General features: G+C 48.8%; 1 protein-coding gene across 18 annotated transcripts in view; it reads right to left on the bottom strand.

Annotated features, from left to right (window-relative positions):
• The window catches only part of BCAS3 (BCAS3 microtubule associated cell migration factor), a 535,871-nt gene that overhangs the window by 358,813 nt on the left and 149,688 nt on the right, over nucleotides 1-27,370 (bottom strand). For all 18 annotated transcript variants that reach the window (XR_008311725.1, XR_008311724.1, XR_008311723.1 and 15 more), the window contains one exon: nucleotides 10,831-10,964. Coding sequence is in view for 15 of the 18 variants with exons in the window: in XM_053274524.1 (XP_053130499.1) it covers nucleotides 10,831-10,964 (134 nt within the window). In the remaining 3 variants the exon portion in view is untranslated. The remainder of the gene's footprint in view (nucleotides 1-10,830; nucleotides 10,965-27,370) is intronic.

Below are 27,370 nucleotides of genomic sequence, written 5' to 3'. Positions count from 1 at the left end.
ATACCGCTTGTCAACCAAAGTTCTCAAAGTGGTTTACATAGAAAAATAAATAATACATCAAGAAGATGGTCCCCTGTCCCCAAAGGGCTCACAATTTAGAAAGAAACGTAAGGCAGATACCAGCAAAAGCCACTGGAGGGATGCTGTGCTGGGGCTGGATCAGGGCCAGTTGCTCTCCGCCTGCTAAAGATAAGAGAATCACCACTTTGAAAGATGCCTCTTTGCTTAGTTAACCACCCGCTCCCATTGGGGTTCCCTAGTCCCTGCCATTGAGAAGCATGCCTCCTCTGAACAGAAGTATATAATATAAAAGACCCAACTAGTCCAGCATCCTGTTTCCCACAGTGGCCCTCCAGATGCCTCTGAGAAGCCCACAAGCAAGAGGTATGTCCATGCTGCTCCCCTGCAACTGGGATCTGGAGGCATCTTGCCTCTGAGGCCGGAGGTGGCCTAGAGGCATCAGCATTAGTAGCCACCGATAGACTTCCAATCCTGATGGAAGTATATAACTAGTGAGGCTAGTAGCCATTGATCCTCTACTGATTATCAGTAAGGAGAATTAATAAATAATTGAAGACAAATCTTTTTAGAAAGGCTTTTAAATATTTTACCCACTGCTATATCCAGCCGGTTTCTTTGTCTTTGGCTTTTTATGTATAACTTGAAACTTTCAGAATTTGTAATGTTAAACATGGTTTTAGCTTGCTCTTTTTGACTTCTTCAATTTTAATATTTTTAATGGTTTTATCTTGTATCTCTTTTATAAATGTTGTGAGCCATCCCGAGCAGTCGCGTACTGGAGGGGCGGGGTAGACATATTTTAAATAAACAAATTAAGTAAAGGAAGCTTCCTAAAGGCCAATATGGAGTACTGGTTTAGACCCAGGAGTCCTGGATTTAAATCCCCGAGGATTTCAATCTGGACAGCTTTAGACCCAAAACCCACGATGAGCTTTAGACCCAACGCCTCTGATTTTTCAACATGAGGGTTGAGAACTGGAGGCTCCTTGCTTGGTTTGAGGGGACCTCTCGCTGGCACACACAAGGAGGACCTCTTCAGTCTCCAAACAGCAACCCTGGCGAGACCAATTTGGTATTTCGTTTGGAGTCCTTCCCTTGAAGTCCAGCCACTGTTCCGCATCTGGTAGCAGTTGAAGTAAAGGAACGTCTCCGGAGCCAAACCAATATTTTCTCAACCCAAAAAGGTGTTTATCAAGAATTGTGGAAGGTGGTGCTGTTGGCTGTAAACCTCCTGGAAGGATCAGATTACGGCCTGGTTTTCACGACTCGCAAACGGCTCGGTATGAGTTTAACAGTCTCCTCCGTTGCACTGCTCGAGTACGAGGCGTCCCACTAGTCCAAACACGCTTCGGTCACTGGGTTTGTGAAGGGTCCTGTGCTCATTTCAGCATGGAATCCTTCCCAGGTCTTGGGCCAAGGAACACTCACTCAGACTTTCTGATGCTGGAAATGGCTCCCCTCGCAGCTCTCTGCTCCAGTTTGAATACAGCAGTAACTCGAGGACTGTGATGAATGTTCTTCTGTTTGGATTTGGGGGTCAAGAAGTAGTGCTTGTGGGTGGGGTGGGGGAGCACAAATGAAAAGTTACCAAGTGCAAAGCATTCATAATTTTACAAGGCTGTTTCTGACCATTTGTTTCCCTTCTGCTGGTGGTCTGGCACCATTTAAGACAACGACTTCATTGATATAGCCCCTCCACACACACACAAATTGTTCTCTGGGTGGCGCACAAAACAGCAAGCCCATTCTCACGAGTGGAGAATGGGCTCGGACGGGACGAGAGGAGGAAGCCGCAAAAAGCTTACCTCCCCAGCAGATGATCCCATCTAGGTTGCCGGGTGGCCGGATCGGCCGCCCAGGCAATTGCCAGCTTCTGCCGGTAGCAGGGAGCGAGCAGGGAGGTTTAAGAACTTAAGAACAGCCCTGCTGGATCAGGCCCAAGGAGGCCCATCTAGTCCAGCATCCTGTTTTGCACAGTGGCCCACCAGATGCCCCTGAGAAGCCCACAGACAGGAGTTGAGGGCGTGCCTTCTCTCTTGCTGTGACTCCCCTGCAACTGGGACTCAGAGGCGTCCTGCCTCAGAGGTCTGGGAGTTGGGAGCCTCCTCCAGTCCCCGGCCAGGTGCATGCTTAGTGTGCACAAAGCCCGGCGGCAAGATCACCGGGCAGCGGGGGAATCCTCCAATACACCACATGCCCGGGGTGGTGAATTGTGGGATGCTGGGTGGTCTTGTGGTCGCACGCCTGAATTGTCCCCTTTGCTAAACAGGGTCCACCCTGCTTTGCATTTGAATGGGAGACTTGATGTATGAGCACCGTAAGACATTCCCCTCTGCAGATGGGGCCGCTCTGGGAAGAGCCCCTGCCTGCTTGCACGCAGAAGGTCCCAAGTCCCCTCCCCAGCAGCACCTCCAAGATCGGGCTGAGAGAAACTCCTCCTGCCTGCAAACAGAATTTTTATTCTCTTGTAAACCGCCCAGAGACGTAAGTTTTGGGCAGTATAAAAATGTTCAAATAAATAAATAAATAAATAAATAATAAATCTGGGAGAAGCCGCAGTATAAAAATGTTCAAAGAAAGAAAGAAAGAAAGAAAGAAAGAAAGAAAGAAAGAAAGAAAGAAAGAAAGAAAGAAAGCAAGCTGGGAGAAGCCGATGCAAGTCCGGGTCGACAGTACTGAGCTAGATGGACCAATGGTCGGACTCAGTATATGGCAGCTTCCTATGTTCCTATGCATAAGCAATATACCTCTGAATGCTGTCAAGATTCATTCTCTCTCTCTCTCTCTCTCTCTCACTCACGCACACCCGCCAAAGGAGGCGTCTGCTGACAAGTTCAGTCAAAGGCTCTGCCTCAACCTTACAGTAAAGTTGCCTGCCCCACCACTGGCTCTGCCTCCTAATCCTCCTGCACATGATCCTGCCCTGTGCCTGATCTTGCTTTACTTTCTGCCTGGATCTGAAGCTTCTCCCGACACAGCCCTGCGAAGCATCTTCCCTGTGCCTGATCATGCGACAACCCTGGGAGTAGCTCCCCGCAAACCCACCCACCTTCTGGGCGTGCTGGTCCTACTTCTGACCTGCAGCCCGTGCCTCCCTGCCAATTCCCCCTCCGCTCCCCAGCCTCTCTTTCATTCTTCCACACCACTGCTGAATTCAGCCTTTTCCCAACCTTTGCATCTAAGGTGGTGCAAGGTTGCCAGAGCTGAAATGGAAACAGAAGCCCCATGTGCAGAAACAAAACCAGGGAGGAGAGGAGCGTGAAAAGCACAGGGGCGTGGAATTTCATCCCTCTCCCAGATTTGTCAATCGCTGCGGGGCCGTCGGCTTCCGATAACACGGCGACCCAAGGGTCAGTTTACCCAGAGAAAGCCTCCAAGCTCAGGCACAGCTCAGAATCTGGGGTGGCAACGTTGGCGTTTATAAACACACCCCTTGGGTTCTGTTCCATGGCACAGATGCAGATGACAGTTGGATTATTATTATTATTACATTTATATCCCGCTCTTCCTCCAAGGAGCCCAGAGCGGTGTACTACATACTTGAGTTTCTCTTTCACAACAACCCTGTGAAGTAGGCTAGGCTGAGAGAGAAGTGACTGGCCCAGAGTCACCCAGCAAGTCTCATGGCTGAGTGGGAATTTGAACTCGGGTCTCCCCGGTCCTAGTACAGCACTCTAACCACTACACCACGCTGGCTCTCTTTGATTGAAATAGAAGGATATAAAATGCCATGCCTTCCACATGCGACATACTACCAATGCACGCAGCACACTGTGAAGAGTGTAAACAAAGACTCTGCCTTGAACTAAAGTCCGAATGTAAAGTCCTGCGCTGGGGCGGGTCAGAAAAATCCAGTGCCCAAGGATGGGATTGGGGAGCTGTGGTTTGGCAGCCGGACATGGATCTAGGTGCTTTCGTGGGCCACAGGTTGAACATGAGCCAGCGTAGTGTAGTGGTTGGAGTGTTGGACTAGGACCAGGAAGACCTGAGTTCGAATCCCCCTTCAGCCATGAGACTTGCTGGGTGACTCTGAGCTATCACGTCTCTCTCAGACTAACCTACCTCTCAGGGTTGTTGGGAGGATAAAAACAACCATGTACACTGCTCTGAGCTCCTTGGAGGAAAAGCGGGATATAAGTGTAAGAATGAATGAATGAATGAATGAATGAAAAGGTGGATACAATCTTGGGCTGCACAAACCGAGGCACAGCGTCCACATCGCAAGAAATGACTGCTCCATGGTGTCTAGCTCCGGGCGCTGCATTTTGAGGACAATGATAAACTGCTCCAAAAGACAGTATCCCTGCTCTCATAGAATTCTAACACTGCCAGCATGGCATAGTTGCTAAGAGTGCTGGACTAGGACCAGGGTTCAAATCCCCATTCAGCCATGAAGCTCACTGGCTGACTCTGGGCCAGTCACGTCTCTCTCAGCCTAACCTACCTCACAGGGTTGTTGTGAGGATAAACATAACCACGTACCCCACTCTGGGCTCCTTGAAGGAAGATCAGGATATGAATGAATGAATGAATGAATGAAGCTGGAAGGGACCTTATTGGTCTTGTAGTCCAACCCTTCCTCAGTGCAGGAATCTGCGACAGCGTTCCTGACCGACGGCCATCCAGCCTGCATTCGAAAAACCTCTAGAGGAGGAGCCGATCGCCGCACGAGGCAAACTGTCCCTACAGTTTCTGTCCCTACAGCGCGAGGCAAACTGTCCCTACAGGAATCCCTCTCAACCCCTAGCCTGGATCTGCTTCCTTGTTTCCAAACCGAAAAATGAGTCCATGCCCTCTTCTGAATTACAACCCTTGGAGAGAACGTGTTCTCTACGGCCCAGGGACAGGACCCGAGCCAAAACAGGTGCTCACAATGCTCACAAGCACCGCCAGCTCTGCCCATTTGAGAATCACCTTTTCCGTTAAAAGATCAGGGGAAAGAGACACTCAGCAATCACGGACCGACTGAGTAACTCAACACTGGGGACATTTTAGAAACTGCTGTTTAAAGTTTCATCCCCATGTCAATTACAAGAAAGAAGAGACCAGTGGGAAGAAGAGATGGCCTGAGGGATGCAGGATCCGTCCAGGATTGGGGAGGCTGGGCAGCTGGATCAGGCAGATGTTCCCTGGCTGAGGAGAGGCTTCCGTACTTTCTATGCCTTGACAAAGACATCAGGATGGCGGTGCAAGGGGCTGGAGAGGGTGGTGGCTATTTCCGTATATCGACGTGCGGAGCTAGGCAACCAGCCATCTAGGAGCTTCCCTGTTGCCCATGAGCAGAGCTCTTTACCCTTTAGGATGCAACTCAGCTGCTGGCAAAGGGCTCTGTATGGCTCACTTTGGCTGCATTTCTACTCGCACACAGGGATATACCATCGAAGGGAATAAAAGGACAGCTTTCACCAAGGCCTCCGTTGCTGCTTCTTTTAGGAAGGAGAGAGTTAAGACGAGCCCTTTGCCCGTGTCTAGAACAAAGAAGACCAAGAGCCGTGCGCGAGGCATCTGCACCTAGGCTGTGCCATTTCAGCCTGTGGGGAGTGGGGGTATCAAATCAGATGACATAAAATAATCCATAAACATACCGAAGAAGCAAATCCAGGAGAAAATTCTAGGCTAGCCTGCTCTCCACCATGCTTGTCTGGTAGGAAAGGAGGGACATTTTACCGAGAGGAGCTTTCCAAAACACACGCATGCACGCACGCCCATTCTCTCTGAACAGATCTCTCATTCATGTGGGAGGAGTGGTGGTGATCAAACATGTTCTCTCTCTCATCTCACCTGAGGACAGTCAGGAAGGAGTCAGGAGATTAAGTCAGTGTTCCCACTTGACCCGGACTCAGTTCAAAGTGCAGCAGCTCTTAAACTGAGCTGCTTACCAGGGTGTGTGTGTATGTGTGTGTTTGTGTGTGTGTGTGTGTGTGTGAGAGAGAGAGAGAGAGAGAGGGAGAGAGAGAGAGAGAGAGAGAGAGAGAGAGTGTTAGTTGTTTGCATTTCCCTTCTTGCTTTTGCACGATGCTCCTGAAAACTCTTCTGTGAGAAAAGACGGGAGCGTTGCCTACCAAATGGCAGAGGCTGCTAACGCTTCCCATTTGCAACCAACTAGCAGCGCCCTAGAAAAGACAGTACAGGCACACACAGCACTCTGGGGGCTCAGAGGGGCAGGCCATGCCTTTGGGGGGCTTCTGGCCAAACCCGAGAGCCATGCCCTGCTGCTTCCCCAGCAACTGTTCACTCACCAAAAACAAAACAAAACAAAACAAATCAGGAAAATGTAGCACTGTTCAGGGGGAAGGTACCAAATGCTTGGAATTGCATCAACTTAGGCTGTCTAGGCTTGCATCAACTGTCCTTAGAGAGCCCTAGCGGGGTGCGGGGCCCAGGGCCAGTCAGCCAGTGAGGGGCCCCTCCCAGTTAATTCTAATGGGGGTTAAGAGTGGGGCCTTGGGTGGTCACCCTGCTGGCCATGCCCGAAAGACAGCCCTGCCTGGAAACACTGGAAGAACCTGGGGGGAAATGGGGGGAAACCATTCCTGCCCCCCCGAGTAAAAAATGGGATTTCCCTCCTCATTTCCCCCCAGTTCTTGTCCAGACATTCCCACCTCTAGCAGAGAGACAAAGCCCCTCCCTTTCTAAACAGAAATAAGATGCTGCTCGTGCTATTGCAAAAACTGGTAACCAACCTGAATATTGGACTATCATCTAGATATTTAATTCTCCTCAACGTAGCCGTCGCTAATCCCATGCGTGGCAGCTCTCGCGAGAGCAGCTGCCTGGGGGACAGCGATGGGGACAGGAGACAATGGCGGTGGCAGACCAGCCTGGCCCGGCTGCCGGTTGGCCAGAGGAGGCAGCGGCGGGCCGGCCTAGCCCTGGCCCAGCTGCCGGAAGGGGGTGGCGGCAGTGGTGGGCCAGTCTGGCTCTGGCCAAAAGGGGGTGAGAAGCAGGGGTGGAGTGGGAGAGTGGCAGACCAGCTAGCCAGCCAGCCAGAAAGCCAGGCATGCCATCATGGTGGTGGTGGTGGGGAACAGTGGTGGTGGGTGTGCCGGCTGGAGGCGCAGATGCTGTGCACCCAGCCCAGCTAGTCGATTTTATTACTCTTCTGTGACAAGTTTCCTCCACCCTCTGCGGCTAACAATCCATTCACTCTTCCAAGTGAATAACCGTGTGAGACTCAAGCTCTACTACTATGACGATGGCGGCAGCAACTATTTGTATACCACTCTTCCACAAAATCCTCAAAGCGGTTTACGTAGAAAGATAAATCATACATAAAGAAGACGGTTCCCTGTCCCCAAAGGGCTCACACGGTCTCTGTCGGATGAAGAAACTGTCCTTGTCTTTTTGTAACACAACCCAGCCAATTTTAGCTTCTTTCTAAGTGGGGGGGTGTCATCTGGGGTGGAGCATGGCTATGGGGTGGGGCTGTCAGAGTGGGTGTGGCTAGTGGAGCTGTCAGGGAGAGCACCTGCACTTCTGAATCTGGGACTACACCACAGTACCTGAAGCTTAACCTTAAGCATACTTTTGACAAAGTCGGCGTGAGGGGAAACAAACCTCACACAGTCAGAAGAGCTTGCCCCCGGCTTCTCTTGGCAGACGGCGGGCACGGTGGCATTGTCCTCTCTGTGTAACTCGGCTCAGGCAAGCTCACTTGTGACACCTGCCTGAGCGGCAGAACAAGCAAGCCTCGGATAGCCCGAGAGATTACACAGCTTGCTGGCCAGGGGCCCACCTTGCTATCGCAGCCTTTATTTGCTCGGGCTGGAGATAAGGCGGCTGGCGGGCCTTTGGGTGTGTGTTTATGCGGCGAGATCAAAGCGGGAAGTGTGGATGGGCCAAGAACCAAGCCTTGATCTGCTTGCAGAGGGAAGCTGCTGGCCGTCAGGACGCAGTGTGCCTCCCTTCGCGACCAGCAACAACACCCGGCACGTGCCCGTTTCAAGCAGTGGGAGCACTTCCCATCCATGAGGGAGATGTTATGGGGGAGCAGCTGCAGCCTGCAGGGGAGGAGGGCTGCATCCGAGCCACAGGGCAGAGGGAGTCTAACCTGTTGCCCCCCAAACAGATTCCCCTGCTTGAATCACCCTCCGAACGCAGCTATGAGTCACAAGTGGAGAGACTTGCAAATGCAAATTCTGCCCCATGTCTTCCTTGCTAGTTGCAGGATAGGGACGTAGGAACTGCCTTGCCCTGAGTCAGACCCTTAGTCCAGCTAGCTCAGGATTGTCTACACTGACTGGCAGCAGCTCTCCAAGGTTTCAGGCAGGGGTCTTTCCTAGCTCTACCTGGAGATGCTACCAGGGAGTGAACTGAACCTGGAACCTTTTGCATGCAATGCAGGCGCTCTGCAATGCCCCCATCCCTTATGGGGAGTATCCTAAGGAAGACCCTGCTTAGCAAAGGGGGCAATCCAGGCTCGCTACTGCAGGCCCTGCTCTCCTTCATTGTGTTGCATCTGTCCAGAACAGGCCCACATTTCAAGCTTCCAGATGTACAAGAGACAAACCATGGTTCAGGGCGGCTTATCTGCTTTTGCTTTCCGCCTTCTCACTTTCAGTTTCCTAAGACCGCTCTGGTCTCCACAGCATAGGAGCATTTGGAGGTGGCCTTATCCATCCATGCTTAAAACAGTTAGCACAAAGTGTGAATGGATTGTAAAAGTGGGGGCGGGGGGGGGAAGCAACAATGTGAATGCGACAAATATTTATATGCCACTTTTCAACAGAAGTCCCAAAGTGGTTGGTTTGTGTGTTTGTGTGTGTGTATAAACAAACAAACAATGTTGGCCTCAGGCACTGGAGAGGATGGATGGCTAGACAGACAGACAAACAGATATGCCAGGGAGTAAGAGGGGAGGGAGGGAGTTGCCTTCTACCGAGTCAGACCCTTGGTCCATCTACACAGACATCTACATTGCCTACCCAGACTGGCAGCAGCTTCTCCCAGATTGTAGGCAGGAGTCTCAGCCCTATCTTGGAGATGCTGCCAGGGAGGGAACTTGGAATCGTCTGTATGCAAGCATGAAGGTGCTTTTCCCAGAGTGGCCCCATCCCCTAAGGGGAATATCTTCCACTGCTCACACACATAGTCTCCCATTCAAATGCAAACCAGGGCAGACCCTGATTAGCAAAGGGGACAAGTCATGCTTGCTACCACCAGACCAGCTTTCCTTTCCCAGAAGGGAGGGAGAGGGAGAGGGAGAGGGAGAGGGAGAGGGAGAGAGAGAGAGAGAGAGAGAGAGAGAGAGAGAGAGAGAGCGCTGTTCAGCACAGCAGCTTCCAAACCATGTGTTAACCGTCCTTGTCTCTGTGTGTATAAAATACTGTCATGAGTAAATACAGCAGTCTTTCAACAGGAGCCTTGAGACACCTGGTGTGGAGGACTGCAGGCTGCAGACCAAAAACATATCCTTAAGAGTTCCCCTAAGTCGCAACGCCACTTCACACAAGTGGTTCACAGAACAAGGAATTGTCGGGACGCTGTGTTTTCCCCCTCAGTGCTAAAGTGGATGTACTTCATTACACGCAAAGGCTAAAAACACATACGTGCAATTACATAAATGTTCCAAATGACAGGGTATCCTTGGCAACCTCAACTGCCAATTTGGCACCGTTGCTCAACATCTTCAATATGTAGGAGGATATAAAACCCAACACGATGCCTCTTGCCAAGGAGGGTGCCAACTTGGCTGATTTTTAAGTGGCTCAGACGGGGTTTTTCCTCCCTCCTTGTTGGCCTCTTGGTTGCCATAAAGTTTGCTCTCAGCCCTAGTATCCGAGCCAACCTAAAATTGCATATATTTAAATAAATTATAGCCAAGAAGAAACCACTCACAGCTTTTTGTGAACACTTTTGGCAATGTCGGAAAATGCTTCCCTTTTTGTGATGGCTCTTGACACCCTTTACATAAACTATTGCCTGCTCATTTGCAGTACCGTCTCTGGCCCTCACTCACCCTCAGTTGACTTCACTTGCCCTCGTGACATCATTTCACTCACTGCAAGATCCCAGATTAGCTGGGATCACTAATCTGGGGAGGGAAAAGCTGGAGAAGCTGAGGAAAGAGCGCCACTGAACAGGATGGTGAAAAGCAGTGCCTGCAAAGGGCCCGATCCCTCTCAAGTTCAGCACTTTCTGCTGGGAGTTATTTCAGTGGGAGAAAGTCAAGTGTGCGCGCTTAATTTTTTCCATTCAAATGGGACATACAGTAGCTCTGGCTGGATTGTGCCCAATGTGTTCTTCGAGAAACGTTTGTACGAGAACAACTATACCAAAACTGAGAATTAAAAACTGGCAGAATATGCAGTGAAGCCCTGAAATTAACCTAACTTCTACAGGCAGGAACTGGCCACCAGCTGCTGCCAGTCCGTGCAGACAATACTGAGCTAGATGGACCCAGGGTCTGACTCGGTAGAAGGAGCTTCCCATGATCTGCTACTTTATCTTTCCATTGCACGTGTGTGCTCTCAGTTAAATTACAGTCCGTTGAAAAGAGACGGGGCACATTCTTGTCTCTTCCACGACACAGTTAAAGTTTGCTATACTGATATTCTGCTCATGTAAAGACCCACCCAAATCAGCCTGCTTTTTGCAAACCGTTAATGTTTGTGCTTAAAACCAAAACACAGCCATATTGTATCATGACCATACACTTACACACACCCCAGTTTGTTGGCATACAAAAAATCCATCTTAAGCAGCCTCCCTCTGACTTTACTGCAGAAAAAGCAGCTTCTCAAAGACACCCACGACGACTCTCAAAGTTCCAGCTCCGATAAAAGCCTTGTGGTCTCTTACGCAACTTACTTTGGCTTCGGTCTCTCCACGGTGTAACGTGTACAAGTGATGGATGGCGCTTTGCGAAGACGACCAGGGGTGGGTCAGGATTTGGAAAACATGGAAGTCGTGGCCTAGTGTGTCGGTGGTGACCAGAAGCATGCCTGGAGGAAAGGAAGCGAGAAAACCAAGAAAGACGGAGGTGATTAATTGACATCAACTTTGTTATGATCTGTGGCCAAAAACATAAATTGATCGGATCTGAACTGATGCCAAGAACAAAGCTCACAAGCAGGATTGTGTGTGCCATGGACACGAGGCACATTTTCACAATTTGCTTGAAGTGTAGACTATGGATAACATACAGGTGAAACTCGAAAAATTAGAATATCGTGCAAAAGTTCATTAATTTCAGTAATGCAAATTAAAAGGTGAAACTGCTATATGAGATAGACGCATTACATGGAAAGCGAGATAAGTCAAGCCTTAATTTGTTATAATTGTGATTATCATGGCGTACAGCTCATGAGAACCCCAAATCCACAATCCCAGAAAATTAGAATATTACATGAAACCAATAAAACAAGGATTGTAAATAGAACAATATCGGACCTCTGAAAAGTATAAGCATGCATATGTATTCAGTACTTGGCTTGGGCCCCTTTTGCAGCAATTACTGCCTCAATGCGGCGTGGCATGGATGCTATCAGCCTGTGGCACTGCTGAGGTGTTATGGAAGACCAGGATGCTTCAATAGCGGCCTTCAGCTCTTCTGCATTGTTTGGTCTCATGTCTCTCATCCTTCTCTTGGCAATGCCCCATAGATTCTCTATGGGGTTCAGGTCAGGCGAGTTTGCTGGCCAATCAAGCACAGTAATCCCATGGTCATTGAACCAGGTTTTGGTACTTTTGGCAGTGTGGGCAGGTGCCAAGTCCTGCTGGAAAATGAAGTCAGCATCCCCATACAGCTAGTCTGCGGAAGGAAGCATGAAGTGCTCCAAAATCTCCTGATAGACGGCTGCGTAGACCCTGGACTTAATGAAGCACAGTCGACCAACACCAGCAAATGACATGGCTCCCCAAATCAACACAGACTGTGAAAACTTCACACTGGACTTCAAGCATCTTGCATTGTGTGCCTCTCCATTCTTCCTCCAGACTCTGGGTCCTTGGTTTCCAAATGAGATGCAAAAGTTGCTCTCATCAGAAAAGAGGACTTTGGACCACTGAGCAACAGACCTGTTCTTTTTTTCTTGAGCCCAGGTAAGACGCTTCTGACGTTGTTTGTTGTTCAGGAGCGGCTTGACAAGAGGAATACGACATTTGAAGCCCATGTCCAGGATCCGTCTGTGTGTGGTGGCTCTTGATGCACTAACTCCAGCCTCAGTCCACTCCTTGTGGAAGTCCCCAACACTTTTGAATGGCCTTTTCCTGACAATCCTCTCCAGGCTGCGGTCATCCCTGCTGCTTGTGCACCTTTTTCTTCCACATTTTTCCCTTCCACATAACTTTCTATTAATGTGCTTTGATACAGCACTTTGGGAACATCCAACTTCTTTTGCAATTACCTTCTGAGGCTTTCCCTCTTTATGGAGGGTGATGATGGTTTTCTGCACAACTGTCAAGTCAGCAGTCTTTCCCATGATTGTGATTCCTAATGAACCAGACTGAGAGACCATTTAAAGGCTCAGGAACCCTTTGCAGGTGTTATGGATTGATTAGCTGATTGGAGTGGGACACCTGGAGCCTAGACTGTTGAACCTTTTCACAATATTCTAATTTTCTGGGATTGTGGATTTGGGGTTCTCATGAGCTGTACGCCATGATCATCACAATTATAACAAATTAAGGCTTGACTTATCTCGCTTTCCATGTAATGTGTCTATCTCATATATCAGTTTCACCTTTTAATTTGCATTACTGAAATTAATGAACTTTTGCACTATATTCTAATTTTTCGAGTTTCACCTGTATGGTTGGCCAGTTGTATTTTTCTGGTACCCTCCTGAGTTTTAAGTACTGCAAAATCAGTACATTTAGGCAGATGGAGCAGGAACACCAGAAATGTGAATATCGGGTACAACTGTGCTGGAGTGGGGCTCGTGAAGCAACCCTTGGTGAAACGGTCCTGGCTTTTATCACCAAAATGTTGCCGGGTAGGTGATGTATTCAGCTGAAGCTTCAGCGGATTAAGCTCCCCACTGAACTGATTTAGAGCTTGCAGCCCTAACTCATTTATTTTAAAAGGAAGTGGAGGTTATCAAGATGCCAAATTTTGAGCTGCTCCAAAAACTGTGGGCAGGGGGCTGGGAAAGAGGGCCGACTGTGCACATGAAAGCGCACACATTAGAGACCCACTTCTGCCAGGGACTCCACACATCCCATGGCAAGGGAGAAGGCTGCAAAAGCAGAGAGCATCATGGATGGATTATTGGTTTGAGCCGTGTCAAGCTCCACGCCGAGGCCAGGCTCGCAAGCCGCCACCACCGCCTCCTCCTCCTCCTCCCTGCTCTCCGCCCCTGAATTTAGACTCCACACACAACGTAATTACCATGCAGAGACTCAGTGAGCTGTCTGTGACTCTTGAAAGGGACAAAATTGCTGTTGGCGTTGCCCAAGAAAACCATTCTTCATATTGTTTGTTTGAATCTGGCACACAGAATTCCCCCCCCCCCTTTTCCACAGAGCCAAAGAATCATCATTTCCTTCTCTTTCCCTGGCCTTCCCCACTCCTCGCACCAACGGCCTCACATGGAAATATGTATTACCAAGCTTGTCCCAGCAGCTGGCCCGTCTCGGGAGTTGGGGGGCCATTTTTGCTGCCCAGATGGATGCATGCACAGTGTGCAGTGTTGAAAGCGATGGGTCCTGGGCAGCTTTTGGGGCCTGAGCAGCATTTGATAGGGCATTCAGCATAAGAGCCCATTTCTAAGTACCATCTGAGGTTGCTATTCCTGCTGGTGATGTGGATGGAAAGTTTCCTTCTTAGCATCCACACATGTGCACTAGAGTTGCTGGCCTTTAGGGGCCGGCCTCCTCTAGCATACAGTGTTTTTTCCTTATCCACGCCCTTGTATGCTTTTTATTCTTGTGCTGGTCTAGGAACACACAATAAAGGTTGGTTGGTTGGCTGAGTAGCACACATATATGGAAAGGCATACAAAAGAAGACAGGCACAAGATGGGGATCGAGTTGTAGCTCCATGGCAGAGCAGCTGCTTGGCATGCAGAGGGTCCCAGATTCCCTCCCTGGCGGCAGCATCTCCAGCCAGGGCTGGGAGAGACGCCTGCCTATAAGCTTGGAGAGCCACTGCCAGTCAGTGTAGACCAGGGATTCTCAACGTTGGGTCCCCAAAGGTTACTGGACTTCAACTCCCATAATCCCCAGCCCCAGTGGCCTTTAATTGGGGATTATGGGAGTTGAAGTCCAATAACATCTGGGGACCCAACGTTGAGAATCCCGGGTGTAGACAATACAGAGCTCGGTGGACCAAGGGTCTGACTCGGGAGAAGACAGCTTCCTGGGTTGCTATGTGTCATTTCAGCTACTGCATTGTGAATCATCAAGTGCAACTGATGATGTTCCTTACAGGACAATTGTGGGTGTCCCCCCATCCCCCCCCCCCGCTTAGCATGTCTTTAAGGAGAAGAGCCAAACACCCCTCCTGTGCTTTAAATTGTACTAAGTTCAGGCAGGCTGACCAGCTGCGCTGGCTGTTTTTTGGTTCTTGAAACACAAAATGCCAGTATGCTACTGCCTTTCTGCCCCACAAAGCCTTCACATCCCACAAACAGGATTGATAAGCAGTGTGTGTGCGTGCGTACGTGCGTGCACACTCACACTCAAGTGCAGGCATTGGATGGCACTGTCCTACCCAGCACCTTGCCAAGGTAGGTGGAATCGTCGTCTGACCCAGCTCTTCTCTCCCTCTCTGACCTTGCTGCTTCTTGTGCACGCCATCACAAAAATGGGAGCATGCACAGCTCCCAAACCAGGGTAGAATGCTTGTCTGGCCCCAATTACAATCATGTGAACGAGCCTACAGAGGTTTCATGGCAGACAAGACAAAGTGCAAAGGGTTCCCCAAGGCAGAAAGTTTGGAAAACACACAAAAAAAGGTCCTCTAGAGATTTTATTTATTCAGTCATGGTGCATGCATGAACGCACACACACACCCCAGTGAATGCAAGAAAATTCTTCTTAATGGCCATATTTGAGGCATCTGTCAAGCCAGACTTCTTCTTTGGTGTACCACAGGAAATCTGCCAGATAACCACTTTCCATTTGCAGACTCCATGCTTATTTTGGCAATGCGCTTAAACAGCAACCACTACCACCCCACTCCACACACCCACACCCACACCCACCCACCCCCCACACACACCATGTTGGGAAGCCACCCACAAGGCATCCGTATGAGTTCCTCCAAAAAAGAAAAAGGAAAAAAAGACATTTCTTAAAACAAATCCAGTTCACCATTTTGTTCAGTGGGACAAAGTCAACAGTGGGGCCCGGGATGCAGCTGAGAAGGGGGAAACCCTGCTTCTCATCCCAGATGCTGGGGTGCGAATGGGACTGGGGAAAGGACTGGAGCACCTGATTCCTCCACCTCAACAAACCTGAAAAGCTTGAGGTTGTTCGAGAGGCAAACAGACAGACCGACTTTGCACAAGCCTGGGCTGAACTGGCTGAATCCAGCCACGTGCAAGATGTGCTAAATACCCAAACTTTCAGTCACTCTGTCAGAAAGAGCGCGCACACGCACACACACACACACACACACACACACACACACACACACACACACCAGCACACTTTCCTGGAATGAAAAGTGGGCAACCTTCAAACAACATACATCCAAACCATTAAATGTATCCACTGAGGAAATCTGGAGGCGTTTGATGGGGGCCACCCATATTAAAGGGCTCTTCCTTGTCCTTCCTGCCACATGGCAGACAGCTGACTCAACTGGGTGGCAGGCGAGGTGCGCTGCCAGGGAAAACGGGCCCACTTCACCCCTATAAAGCTCGGGCTTGATACAAGAACGGAAAAGATTTTCACGGAGGCTGTAAAAAGATGCAACGGCACGGAGTCCCTCTCTTGGCAGGGAATTGTGTCTGTAACAATGCTGGTGGCACTTGAGGGTCACAGTGGAAAGGATTTCATCGGTCAAAATGCAGCCCTCCCCCTTCTCTGAAGATGCCTCTCAAGGCTTTCGTAGGCAACCTCCAAGGAGAGAGCCCACGGCCCCCATTGGGAGCAGAGCTGGTCCTGTGGTCGCAAGCATGAGTGTTCTCTGCTAAGCAGGGACTCCCTGGGTTTGCATGAGGATGGGTGACTGCATGTGAGCATGGTCAGATATTCCCCTTAGGGGATGGGCCCATAGCTCAGTGGAAGAGCATCAGCTTTCAGGCATGCAAAAGATCCCAAGTTCAATCCCGGGCAGCATTTCTGGGAAAGACTCCTGCCTGCAACCTTGGAGAAGCCACTGCCAGTCTGGGTAGACAATACTAGGCTAGATAGACCAATGATCTGACTCACTATAAGGCAGTTTTCTAATGTTCCTATGTGCATTTTAATGCAAGGTATGTAATTAACCAAGCAAATGCTGCTTCACATGTGTGAATGAGCTGTCCCAGATGGAATGTCACCAATGGAAATCCATTTCACTCAATAAACAATCTTTGCAATAGAGGTCATTCACACATTGCGAGTCCTCAGCTAATCAAGTGATGTACACATGGATGAAAAATGCAACAAGCCAAGCCAACAAGGAGCAACGGTAATTTATGCCCTAGTTCCCAATGTGTTTTGAAGACCTTTCTTGTGATAAATTGATCAACAGTGAAAAGCTGCATCCTTTGGAGAGGAGAGCTGGTCTTGTGGTAGCAAGTATGACTTGTCCCCTTAGCTAAGCAGGTTCTGCCCTGGTTGCATAAGAAAGGAAGACTTGATGTGTGAGCACTGGAAAAGATTCCCCTCAGGGGATGGAGCCACTCTGGGAAGAGCATCTAGGTTCCCAGTTCCCTCCCTGGCAGCGTCTCCAAGAGAGGGCTGAGAGAGATTCCTGCCTGCAACCTTGGAGAAGCGGCTGTCAGTCTGTGAAGACAATACTGAGCTCGATAGACCAATGGTCTGACTCAGTATATGGCAGCTTCCTCTGTTCCTATGTTCCTCTCCTAACATTCCACGGACAGAAAAGCTACCAATGAACCTTTCGTCCCTGCTTGGAGAAGCAGCTTTACCCATGTGTGCTCTTTGTCTAAAACCCGCAACGTGAGCAAGCCAAACGTGCTGGGATATCTGGGGCGATAACTTTATCCATGCAGCGTGCCACATTTCAGCTTCATACACGGATATTTCTTCTCCTGGCCTTTTAATGATTTTAACAGTAATCGCTTTGCTCACTGAAAGGGTAAAGAGATGGCCAGTGATACGGCAGCTGGGGAAGGGGAAAAATGAAAAAAGGTGCCTTCTTTCCCACAGAAAGATGGATGGTATCCGATCTGGCCAGACGCCTGGCTAATGCAGAAGTCTGCTGTGTGTCACTGTGTGTGAACAAGAGGCATTTTATTAAGCGAGGACCCGCGCTAACCTGGGCTGCAGTCCAAGGCACAGTTACATGTGGACAAGGACCACTTCCCAGGTTAGGTTTCCAGAACATGGCCAAGATCAGTCGGGACTCCTGGTCTGTGCTCCAATGCCCCTTCTGCATGGGTGCCAGGTCCTCCAAAACGCACACTCTCAAAGGGAGAGGAGCCCGGCAGCACAGGGTGGTATTTTATAGGCCACGGATGGAGTCTGAGGCAAAGGGTGACACCTAGGGGCGGTTGTGGGGTGCATTTAGACAGCAGAGCCTGCGGGCTCAGTGGACAGGACTGTGGAGTTCCTAGCAAAGCTCTCCAGTCAAGCAGGAATAGTTCCTCCCACCGTGATTCCAGCTCCTCGCCCTGAGATCTTACTGCATAGGGAGTCCGGCCATTGATCCATCAACCTCAGCACTGTCTACACTGACAGGAAGCAGCTTTTGAAGGTTTCACACAGGAATCTCTCCCAGCCCTACCTGGAGATTCTGCCTGGAATTGAACCACAGACCTTCTGCGTGCAAAGCAGATGCTCTTCTACTAAGCTACGGTCCCATCTCTGAAGGGCAATATCTTACAGGGCTCCCATGGAGTTCCCTATCCAAAGGGGACATTTCATGCTGGCTCAGCTCTCCTCCCTTCCTTCCACTACTTCTCCCGGAAACCCCGAGAGGGCACCTGGGAGTCTGAAGCCAACCATTGGCTCAGTTTGCACATGCTCTGCAACACCAAGATGATTTATTCAGGGCCAGCTGAGCAACGTGACTCCTTTGCTTTCATCCCACGCTTCCATCCTCTTGTCTGGAGAAGGAGGGTGGCTGGGTTTTGATTCAGAAGCCGTTCACCGTGGCCACTAGGCTTCTGGAGAGTTACCACGATGGTCAGCGAGCTCTGCGTACACTCAGACCCCAGCCGGATCGCAGCCCTGCACCGCAAGAGCAGCTGGTCTGAGGAAGTGAAGAGAGAGACTCCTTTAGACCTTCCCTGCATCTGATCTACAACTCTCGCCAGGCTGCAGTAATGTACAATGTGCCCAAGTACATTTTTATAAGATTATTCGCATCTTTGAAATATATATTCCACATTGTTATTCCAAGCAATTAATCACCAAGGTTTTGGAACGTCCGCCTCCTTTCACACAGGCACAGACACACACATGTATATATATTTATCTTTTATGTGCTATTTTCCATCTCTTGTTACTTCTCTCTGAGGAGTTTTGGTTGCAGCGTTTGAGGCCTGGCTGTTTGAGTTTCTCACTTTGGCTCCCAAACAGCAGAAGGGCTTTGTGCATTTTTTGAAGGAGCTGGTAGAAATTGAGATCCCAGCTCAACGCAGAACACAGCTACCTTGCTTTAGCTTTTCATTCTGGACACACTTCAGGGTCAGATTAACAATGTGTGGTCCACCTTATTGCAGGACGTTCCCCAAATGTGTACATTCTTGTTCCCAAAAGGGGGACAAATCTAATTATACATTTAAGGCCAGCAGAATGGTCAAGAGCCTGTCCCTCCGGGGCAATTAAAGAGCTGCATCCTGGTGATTTCCAAGGAAAGGAAACTGTACTTATTCTTGTAATTTCTTTCACTTTTGCTATTAAGCCACAAGTGATGTCATACAGAGTACATGGGAGCAAAACAGCTAGCAAATTATTGACATTTTGGCATTTGAAGAACTGCTTATGACTTATGAGTAAGTCTATTCTCAGAGATTATGACTTATGACTAAGTCTATTCTCAGAGATTAAAGAGTCTGGTGAATAGAAGGAGGTTCAACAAAACAAGGTCTCTTACAGGAAGAGAAAATATAGTTGGCTAAAACTGCTTCCTGTTCGCAGACACTTTTGGCCCAATAACCCTGCTGACACCATCCTGCCAGCCAGAAGTCATTCTCCACCTGCCCTCTCCTTCCCCCTTTTGCCCTATTCTTAAAGTTCTGTTCCTTTCACAAATACCGCAATACTACATGCTTAGTGCACTTAGAATCTATAACACAAACAGTGCAGCAAAGTACTACTGTGATCTCAAGGTTCTCTCGTTCCAAAGGGGGACAATTTATCCCAGCAGCTATTAAGTGGTTTCAAGCCAAGTCTATGGCCCAGTTGCTCTTTGGAGCCCAACTGGGCCTGTATTCGAACTTTACTCCCGCGGAGGTTGCTCACACCAAATTTCTAGGAGCAGTTCTTCAAATGCCAAAAGGCATATCCAACTCGGCCTTGAGGCTGGAGTGAATAAGGTGAAGAGCAGAGTGTGATTGGCAGTCCTTAAATACTGGCTAAAGCTACAATTTTATCCAAATGGATTTGGAAGATCAGAGCCATTCTAAGTGGCTATCAAAGTTAATGGGAAAACTTCATACAATCGGACTCTCCTCTGAATCTTTAATTGTTGTGGGGTTAATCGAATCTTGGAATCGAATCAAGCTAATCTAATCTTGGAACAACCTATACTAGATATCAAATCACTAACTGCATCAAGAACTGGTGGGTCACTGCAATTTTAGCTCCTGCGAGCTATTTTTATAATCCAAAATGTCCAATCCATCGGAGCCCCTTTACCTTCACTCGTTATAATGTTTTCCCATCAGCTTGGTTGGAAGAGAGATATAAAAAGATACCCTATTACCTACATAAGTGTTCTTGTGGATGAGATGAAGTTGAAAATTTGGCTCATATTCTACTCTATTGCATTTTTATAGCACTCCATGTAGCAAGTTGATTTTACCCCTTTTAGAGAACTTACAAGGAAGACCAATTGATTTTGATGTAACCTATCTTCTTGCAGATAAGACTTTATATGTTACTTCTTATGTTGCTAAATTTTGTGCCATTGCACACAAGATTCATCAAGTATTGTGGAAAGATCTCTCTATCAGTTAGGCAAGGCTGTGTCCCTAGCTTAGGCAAACTTCTTTTATCTAAATGTAACTATGACAACTGACAGACTGCACCAACTGTATCAAATGTAAATTCTGTACTATAATGCTGAATATCTGGTCAAGTACTGCAGTAAAGATATTCATTCATACTACCCATAGGACAACAAAGGGTGGAGAGAGCGAGAGAGCGCAAAGAGGGACATCTGCAAACGGCCAATCAAAGGTGCCCCCTACCAACGCTACAAACAGCTAGTTCTTAAAATGGCTGCTTCTCAAGAAAGGAGTTCAATCCCAGCTAGTGTGGCAGTAACAGCAAGGGGTGGGGGGTCAGTGGCGGCTGGCTTTAGCCCTGCGAAATATGCTTGGCTTGAGGTGAAGAGACCATGGGGTATAGGGAGGAATATAGATGCCAATCAATCAATCAAATTAAATCAAACCAATAAGGAGCTCATTCCACCATCGCTTGTAAGGCATGAGAAGGAATAGGATGGGGACAGGCAGAACAGTTGGGGAAGTGCAGCACAGGGCACCTCAGAAGCGCCTTGCTGGATCAGGACCAAGGCCTCTCTAGTCCGGCAACTCCTTGTTTCCCACAGCAGCCCATCAGACGCCTTAGGAAGCCACACATGTTTGGCACTCGCTTTAAAAGGACTCCATTACTTGAAGAAGCCACATCCACTCCCTCCTCTACCCCGGAACAAGCAGCAGCGGAAGCCAGAGCAGCCAGGTAAGGAGGAGACGCCTCCAGCCTCCCGGGAGCCGAGCCAACCCCTGAGCTGAGTGAGACCACGTGTGCAGGGGAGTGCAAGGGCATCTCCCTTGCAGATTTCAGCCAGCCTGGTACTGACTTCTCGCCCCACGACCCCAGTCCTGCCTGCCACATGATCTTGGGCAGGAATAGAAAACTTGCCTGGAAAGCAGATCGGAAGGTTTGGCCTAATCCAAAGAGACAGGGTTTTCTAAGAAGAACCTGGCCCCGGTTTTGAATATATCTGAAAATCTCAAGCAAGTCGCATTAATAAGGTAAATCAACTAATAACATTAATTACCTGACCTCTAGAAATGTTTAATGCATAGCCAAATCCTCACTCCCCCAGTGGCATTCCTTGCCACCCCTTTGCTCCCCCAAACTAGTTGTTGGCGTGTTCAACTTAGGCCCCCTGCCCCAGCTGTTTTTCAACTACAACTCCCATAATCCCCAGCCATAGTGGCCAATAGCCAGGGATTATGGGAATTGTAGGCCAACATCTGCATGAGGGCCGAAGTTGAGCAGTCCTGTTCTAGAGTCATCCCTGCTTGCAGCAGAAAGAGAATGAGGGAAGACGCCAGAGCCTGACTGCTGTTGGAAGCACAGCTCAAGACCACGTCCATTACTACCCTGGCCCTTTACATCTACTTGCATCCATAACACGAATTACCAATATGCTTTTGGAACAAATGGCCACGCACGGGGGGAAAGAAAGAATTGCCTGGGCTTCCCTGCTCATTTTGCAGACTGGCATTAATCCTCGTTTAGCAGATAACATCTGAAGCCAAATTCTTGTGCACATGTAACAAACTCAGTGAGAATTTATGAACCAAACAGCCGATATCGCTCTGCGGACTTTTCTACGCTGCTCGCAAAGGGTGCAAACTAAGTTCAGCAATAACGGCTTCTCGAATCTGCAGAGGAGATGGAAAGATTCCATTCAGAAGGGATGAATATCCTTCCTTTTGTGCGGAAGATAAGGTCCCCACCCCAAAAATACCCCAAATTACATCTAATTTGTTGCGGGGCGGGGAGGGACGACTCGTTTGCTTCCATTTACAACTGCCAATCGGTTGCTCGTGCTGTTCGGCGGAGGACAAAGTCAGGAAAGAAAGTGGCATGGGGGTGGCAAACACAGAGGGGATATACATGAGAGGAAAAATGGGCACAGATGTAGATTGTGGCTACAGAGCTATTTCTGCAGTATCAGAAGACTAAACCAGACACTGGCCTGACCATCAAGCAAACCCACGCCCTCCACGAGGTGCCAAGCCACAAAAAGAATCTGCGTCAACTGGGAATACAAGGAAGAGAAGAACTTCTAATTATAGGGCCTGCAAGCGGAAGCCCAGAGTGATTAGGAGCTGAGGCATGGCTGTATGTTTACTTGGGAGCTTCCTCTCCCCTCTTCTCCTTGATAGATGAGGTTGGCCTGGAGGGTGGGATCGAAGTTGCTGATGAGATGCAGAGAGGCTCCAGGACCCAAGCGGCCTGGAGCCCGGCGAGCGACAGCTTCTGTGGCCATGTAGTAACATAAGTCTTTGCAACTAGGCGTCAGTTGGTTAACCCAAGAAGGCAAAATTAGAGGGTAGAAAAATCTCAGCTGGGTACTTGCTGTCCCTCAACAAAAAAAAAGTGGGGGGGGGAGGCGAAAGAGAAGAAGAAGAAAAATAATTTAGGAAACCAACACAGCTCAAACATCTCCGGTACATCCTATTTATAACACCTCTCTAATTGCAGGCCTGTTGATGATATTGGCGTGACGACAGGATGCAAGCCATTTTGCCTGGGGTCAGGCTTCCGTGAGGAAAAGTTTCCGTTGGTTTCCGTTGAGTGCCGCTCTCTAGGGAAGAGGCACAGGCCACCCTGCACCTTGAAGGCCCCTTGCTTAATTGCACTCAAGAGTTCGACGACAGGCCCGACCCCTTGACGGAGGTGTCCTTCAAGCAGCCGTTTCCAAACCGTCTCCCATCACATGCTGCCATGCTGTGAGTGAACTGCTCATGTGCCATAAGTAATAAAATCAGTAGTCTAATTATCTTGTGAGCCCAAAATACCTACCACCCACAAAGGAGCTGCCTGCTGTGCCTTTCCTTGATTCTCTGATCTAGCCTTCCTTCTTTCCTATTGGGCTCCACTGGCAGCTGTAATTTGGCTGCAGGTTTGGAACACAGGAACATAGGAAGGTGCCATAGACTGAGTCAGACCATTGGTCCATCTAGCTCAGCATTGTCTACCCAGACTGGCAACGGTTTCTCCAAGGTTACAGGAGAAGCCATATCTTGGAGATGCCAGGGAGGGAGCTTGGGATGCTTTTCCCAGAGCAGCCCCATCCCCTAAGGGGAATCTCTTACAGTGCTCACATGTAGTCTCCCATTCAAATTCAAACCAGGGTGGATCCAGCTTAGCAAAGGGGGAAATGCATGCTTGTTGCCACAAGACCAGTTCTTCTCCAGAGAATCATCACATGTGGCTGCATCAGTCTCTTCCAGTGCAGAGATGCAGCAGAATGAGGAGCATTCTCAACCTTGCATCTCTTCATGATTCGCCGCTCTGACTTCACCTCCTTCCAATCAGCCTCTTCTGGAGGTTGGCAATTCCGCCATGTGCCTGTCCTGAGGTCACTTGGGTTATCCAGTCACTCTGGATACAGAGCACCTCTGGACTGGAATTATTGTAAACTCCAGCATGCTTTGGGGAGATGAAAGTTCTGTTCTCCATCTGGGGGTATGGGTTCAAATCCGACTATGTCACTCTGTAAAGCTACGCAATACGAATACGACAGATATATTTATTTACTGCTTTTCAACAAAAGTTTCCCATAGAAATAAGGTAAATGAATAACATGGGCTCCCTGTCCCCAAAGGTCTCACAATCTAAAAAAGAAACATAAGATAGACACCAGCAACAGCCACTGAAGGAATGCTGTGCTGGTGCCGGATAGGGCCAGTTGTTCTCCCCCTACTCAATAAAGAGAATCACCACTAAAAAGGTCCCTCTCTGCTCAGTTAGCAGGGGAAAGAATCAAGCCACAGAAGCTCTGGTCCTGACAACTGGAAATGTTATTCAGACACCCCTCGCCTTTCAGAGGTGTCAGCAGGAATGGCGCGCACACTTTTAAACTTATCTGCAGGCCCATAAGGAAATTTCCTCTAAAATAAAAGCTGGGGTCCTCAGGAAGCTAGATTCTGCACCCCGACCCACATTCTTTGGGGTTTCTGTGCTCTTGCAGAATCACAGGATATGCACACAGCCTTATGTGCCATGAACATCACACGGCATGTCCAACAAAGTTGGGTCCCAGCCTCATTCACAAGGTCTTCCAGCCACTGATAATCCCCCATGGCACGAAGGGGAGAGGCCACCATTCAGTGGCAAAGGCACCTGCTTTTTGGCATCTCCAGGTAGAGACAGGAAGGACCCCTGTCTGAAACCCTGGAGAGCCACCGCCAGTGTAGACTGGCAGAACTGATATAGACTACATGGAACTGGTGTAGACTGGCAGAACTGAACTAGAGCAGAACTGATCTAGATGGACCAACAGTCTGACTCCGTAAGAGACAGCTTCCTGTGCTCATATGTTCTGTTTTCTTGGCCTTACTAGCATCCTGGTTCTCTAGATCTTTTTTCACATGGCCTGACCAGCGGGTGCTGGATCTTCCCCAGGAGCCATTTATAAGTGGTGCTCCTTGGAGGGCTCATTTCGCTGCTCCTTTACATACAAAATGTCCAAGATGCTGCCATTGCTTCTACCTCCATCTCTCTCGACTATGCTCAATCAGCCATTGGGAATTTGTGTCTCTTTGCTTGCCTTCCATCTCCAAGTTCCGTATTCCTTGACGAATACGTGCCGAAGACTGCATGGACTTCAAAATGATATCACCTTTGAGGAAGGGGGGCTGCCCAAGATTCTCCTCCATATCATGACACTGAGATGATGGCTTTGTACACCCGGATATTAGCAGTTGTGCAAAGAGATGCAAGTCCAAGTCCCTGACTTCAGAAGTTTGGAGATATAGGGGATCCCAGGGACACACAGACCTCTGTGTGAGCAGAAGATACTCCATTTACAGCGGGGGGGGGGGGCTGTGCAAGACGTGTAAGTGCCATTATGGATGAAGAGATCCCTTGTCAGGCACTGCCATTGCTCAGGGCAGAACATCAGCCTTGCATGCAGAAGATCCCAGGTTCACCTCCTGGCAGCATCTCTAGGTCTAGCTGCCAGCCAGTGCAAACAATATTGAGCTGGATCAGGGCTGCACAACTTTGGCCCTCCAGCTGTGTGTTGTTGTTGTTGTTTTGTGGGGGGGGGACTACAGCTACCATTTATCCCCACCCACAGTAGCCAAATCTGGGGATTGAGGGAGCTGTAGGCCAACCTCTGCAGAAGTGCAAAGCCTGTGCACCCCTAAGCTAGATGGACCAATTGTCTGACTTGGTGGAAGGCAGTTTTACATCATCGATTTAATCTATACAGGCTCGACATTATCATGGGCAGACAAGCAGATGCCGGACAGACTGAAGTCAGTCAGGCAACCCATAGGTAAAAGGCCAGCAGTCTGGGGGCCTCCTTCGGTAACAAAGTTCAAACACTGAGGGTAAGGCAGCAGATCAGAGAGCCTTATCATCAGATAAGGAGGCCTCTGGTGTCACCTGACTCTGCAGGGCAGGAGGATTCTGGGCTGTGTGTCCTAACACAAACTGCCTGCAGTTCCCTCCTCAGATCAAGCTCCCTTGGTGGCACAAGGGCCTGACATCCTCATCTACATAAAGAGAATGGGGCCACTCTCTGCTTGCACCAATCTGTATGCGATACAGGAACCCTCGGGACCCCTGCAGCCACCGACACTTACAAAGACCCTGTGCAAATATCGGACATGGCTAATCTGTAGGGCTTTGATCTCTTCATCTGATACATCTGGGGGAAATCAGAAGGGATCCTGGGAGTACAACTGACAGAAAGCGTGGCTTTGAACACACCAATCCTTACGTCCTACAAACATCTCCTGCTGCCTACCTTCTGCCCACAAACACAAGTTGTTCAACCGCTTAATGAAACACAAGCGTTATATCATGCACAAGGAACAAAAAACCCCAAAACTGGGCTTGCTAAATCCACGCGGTATTATTGGGGCTTCCAAGCGATCTAACCAACCATTTTTTGCCTGCCCACTTACTCTGATAAATGAGAAAACACTTCTGCGGAGAAAATTCCAATTTAAACTTCTTTAACTATTAACCCAAGACCACCATCGTATTTCAATATACCACATTTAACTAACCAGAGGAATTTCAGCTCTGTTAGAGGTGCAGTCAGGCATCCACAGGGGTACACCGTTTAATCTGTTTTACTGCAGGCCTAACATTAATTTTCCCTGTTATTAATGGGTGGAAAAGCTCTCTCTGAGCCAAAGAGGGGATAGCTGTTTAAAATTTAGACGTGTCACATTTCACAGCTCTTGGCTGGCAGGAGTGACGCCTGTGGAAGGGAAGATCAATTATTTACTAAATTACAACAGAGAAAACAGGTATTTATCGGACATTCAGCTCTTTGAAAGCGAACCAAAACTTCCCAGTTTACTTTAACTTCTCAGCTGAACGTGTCTCTTTCCTTTGCAATCAATCGCGAGGTGCATATGGTAGTTATTCTGAAAGTTTCCATATCAGCCACTCTCTAAACCAAGCCCTGAAGCTGCTTTTTAAATGCTTCAGCGTTGGAATAGCCATTTGGCAATCTGGCACAAGGGGGGATGAAAAGGAACCCATGGAGCTGGGTCAGGCCAGGAGTCCATCCAGACCAGAATTTTCTTTTTTTACTGGGCAGTTCTCCAAGCACAATTTCTCAACCCTGCATTTTAACTGGAGATGTTAAGCAGCATTATTATTTCACAGGAGACGTCTGGGATCTTCTGCAGACAAATCAAGAGCTGCACCATTTAACTTTAAATTGTCTCTGGGTTAATGCACTACTTTTTAGAGAGCACCCCTGCTGTCAACTGCACTCATACCAAGGAATAACCACCTTGAGTCCCATCATGGAAGAAAGGTGGGATATACCTGTAATAAATTCATGTTTAAACCAGCACTTTGCAGACTCTGAACAAGATAAAGCCCAATAATGTATCTTCTTCTAACAGTGCAGCCCTACGCACATTTGCTGAGAAGCAACGTCCACTGCATCCAGTAAGGCTTACTGTCTAATAACTGCATTTGGGACTGAAGTCAAAGTTTGCAAAGTGTTCGGTTAAACATATACCTCTAGACACAATTATTAAAATTTGGAGTCAAACCCAGAGGCGCCCTTACCCCTAGACTTCCGGGCCGAAGTCCAGGGCCTCCACAGCCTCTGGGGGTCCCCACA

The sequence above is a fragment of the Hemicordylus capensis genome, chromosome 12 (genome assembly GCF_027244095.1).
Source record: "Hemicordylus capensis ecotype Gifberg chromosome 12, rHemCap1.1.pri, whole genome shotgun sequence".
NCBI lineage: Eukaryota > Metazoa > Chordata > Lepidosauria > Squamata > Cordylidae > Hemicordylus > Hemicordylus capensis.
This window is presented reverse-complemented; position numbering and strand designations above follow the sequence as displayed.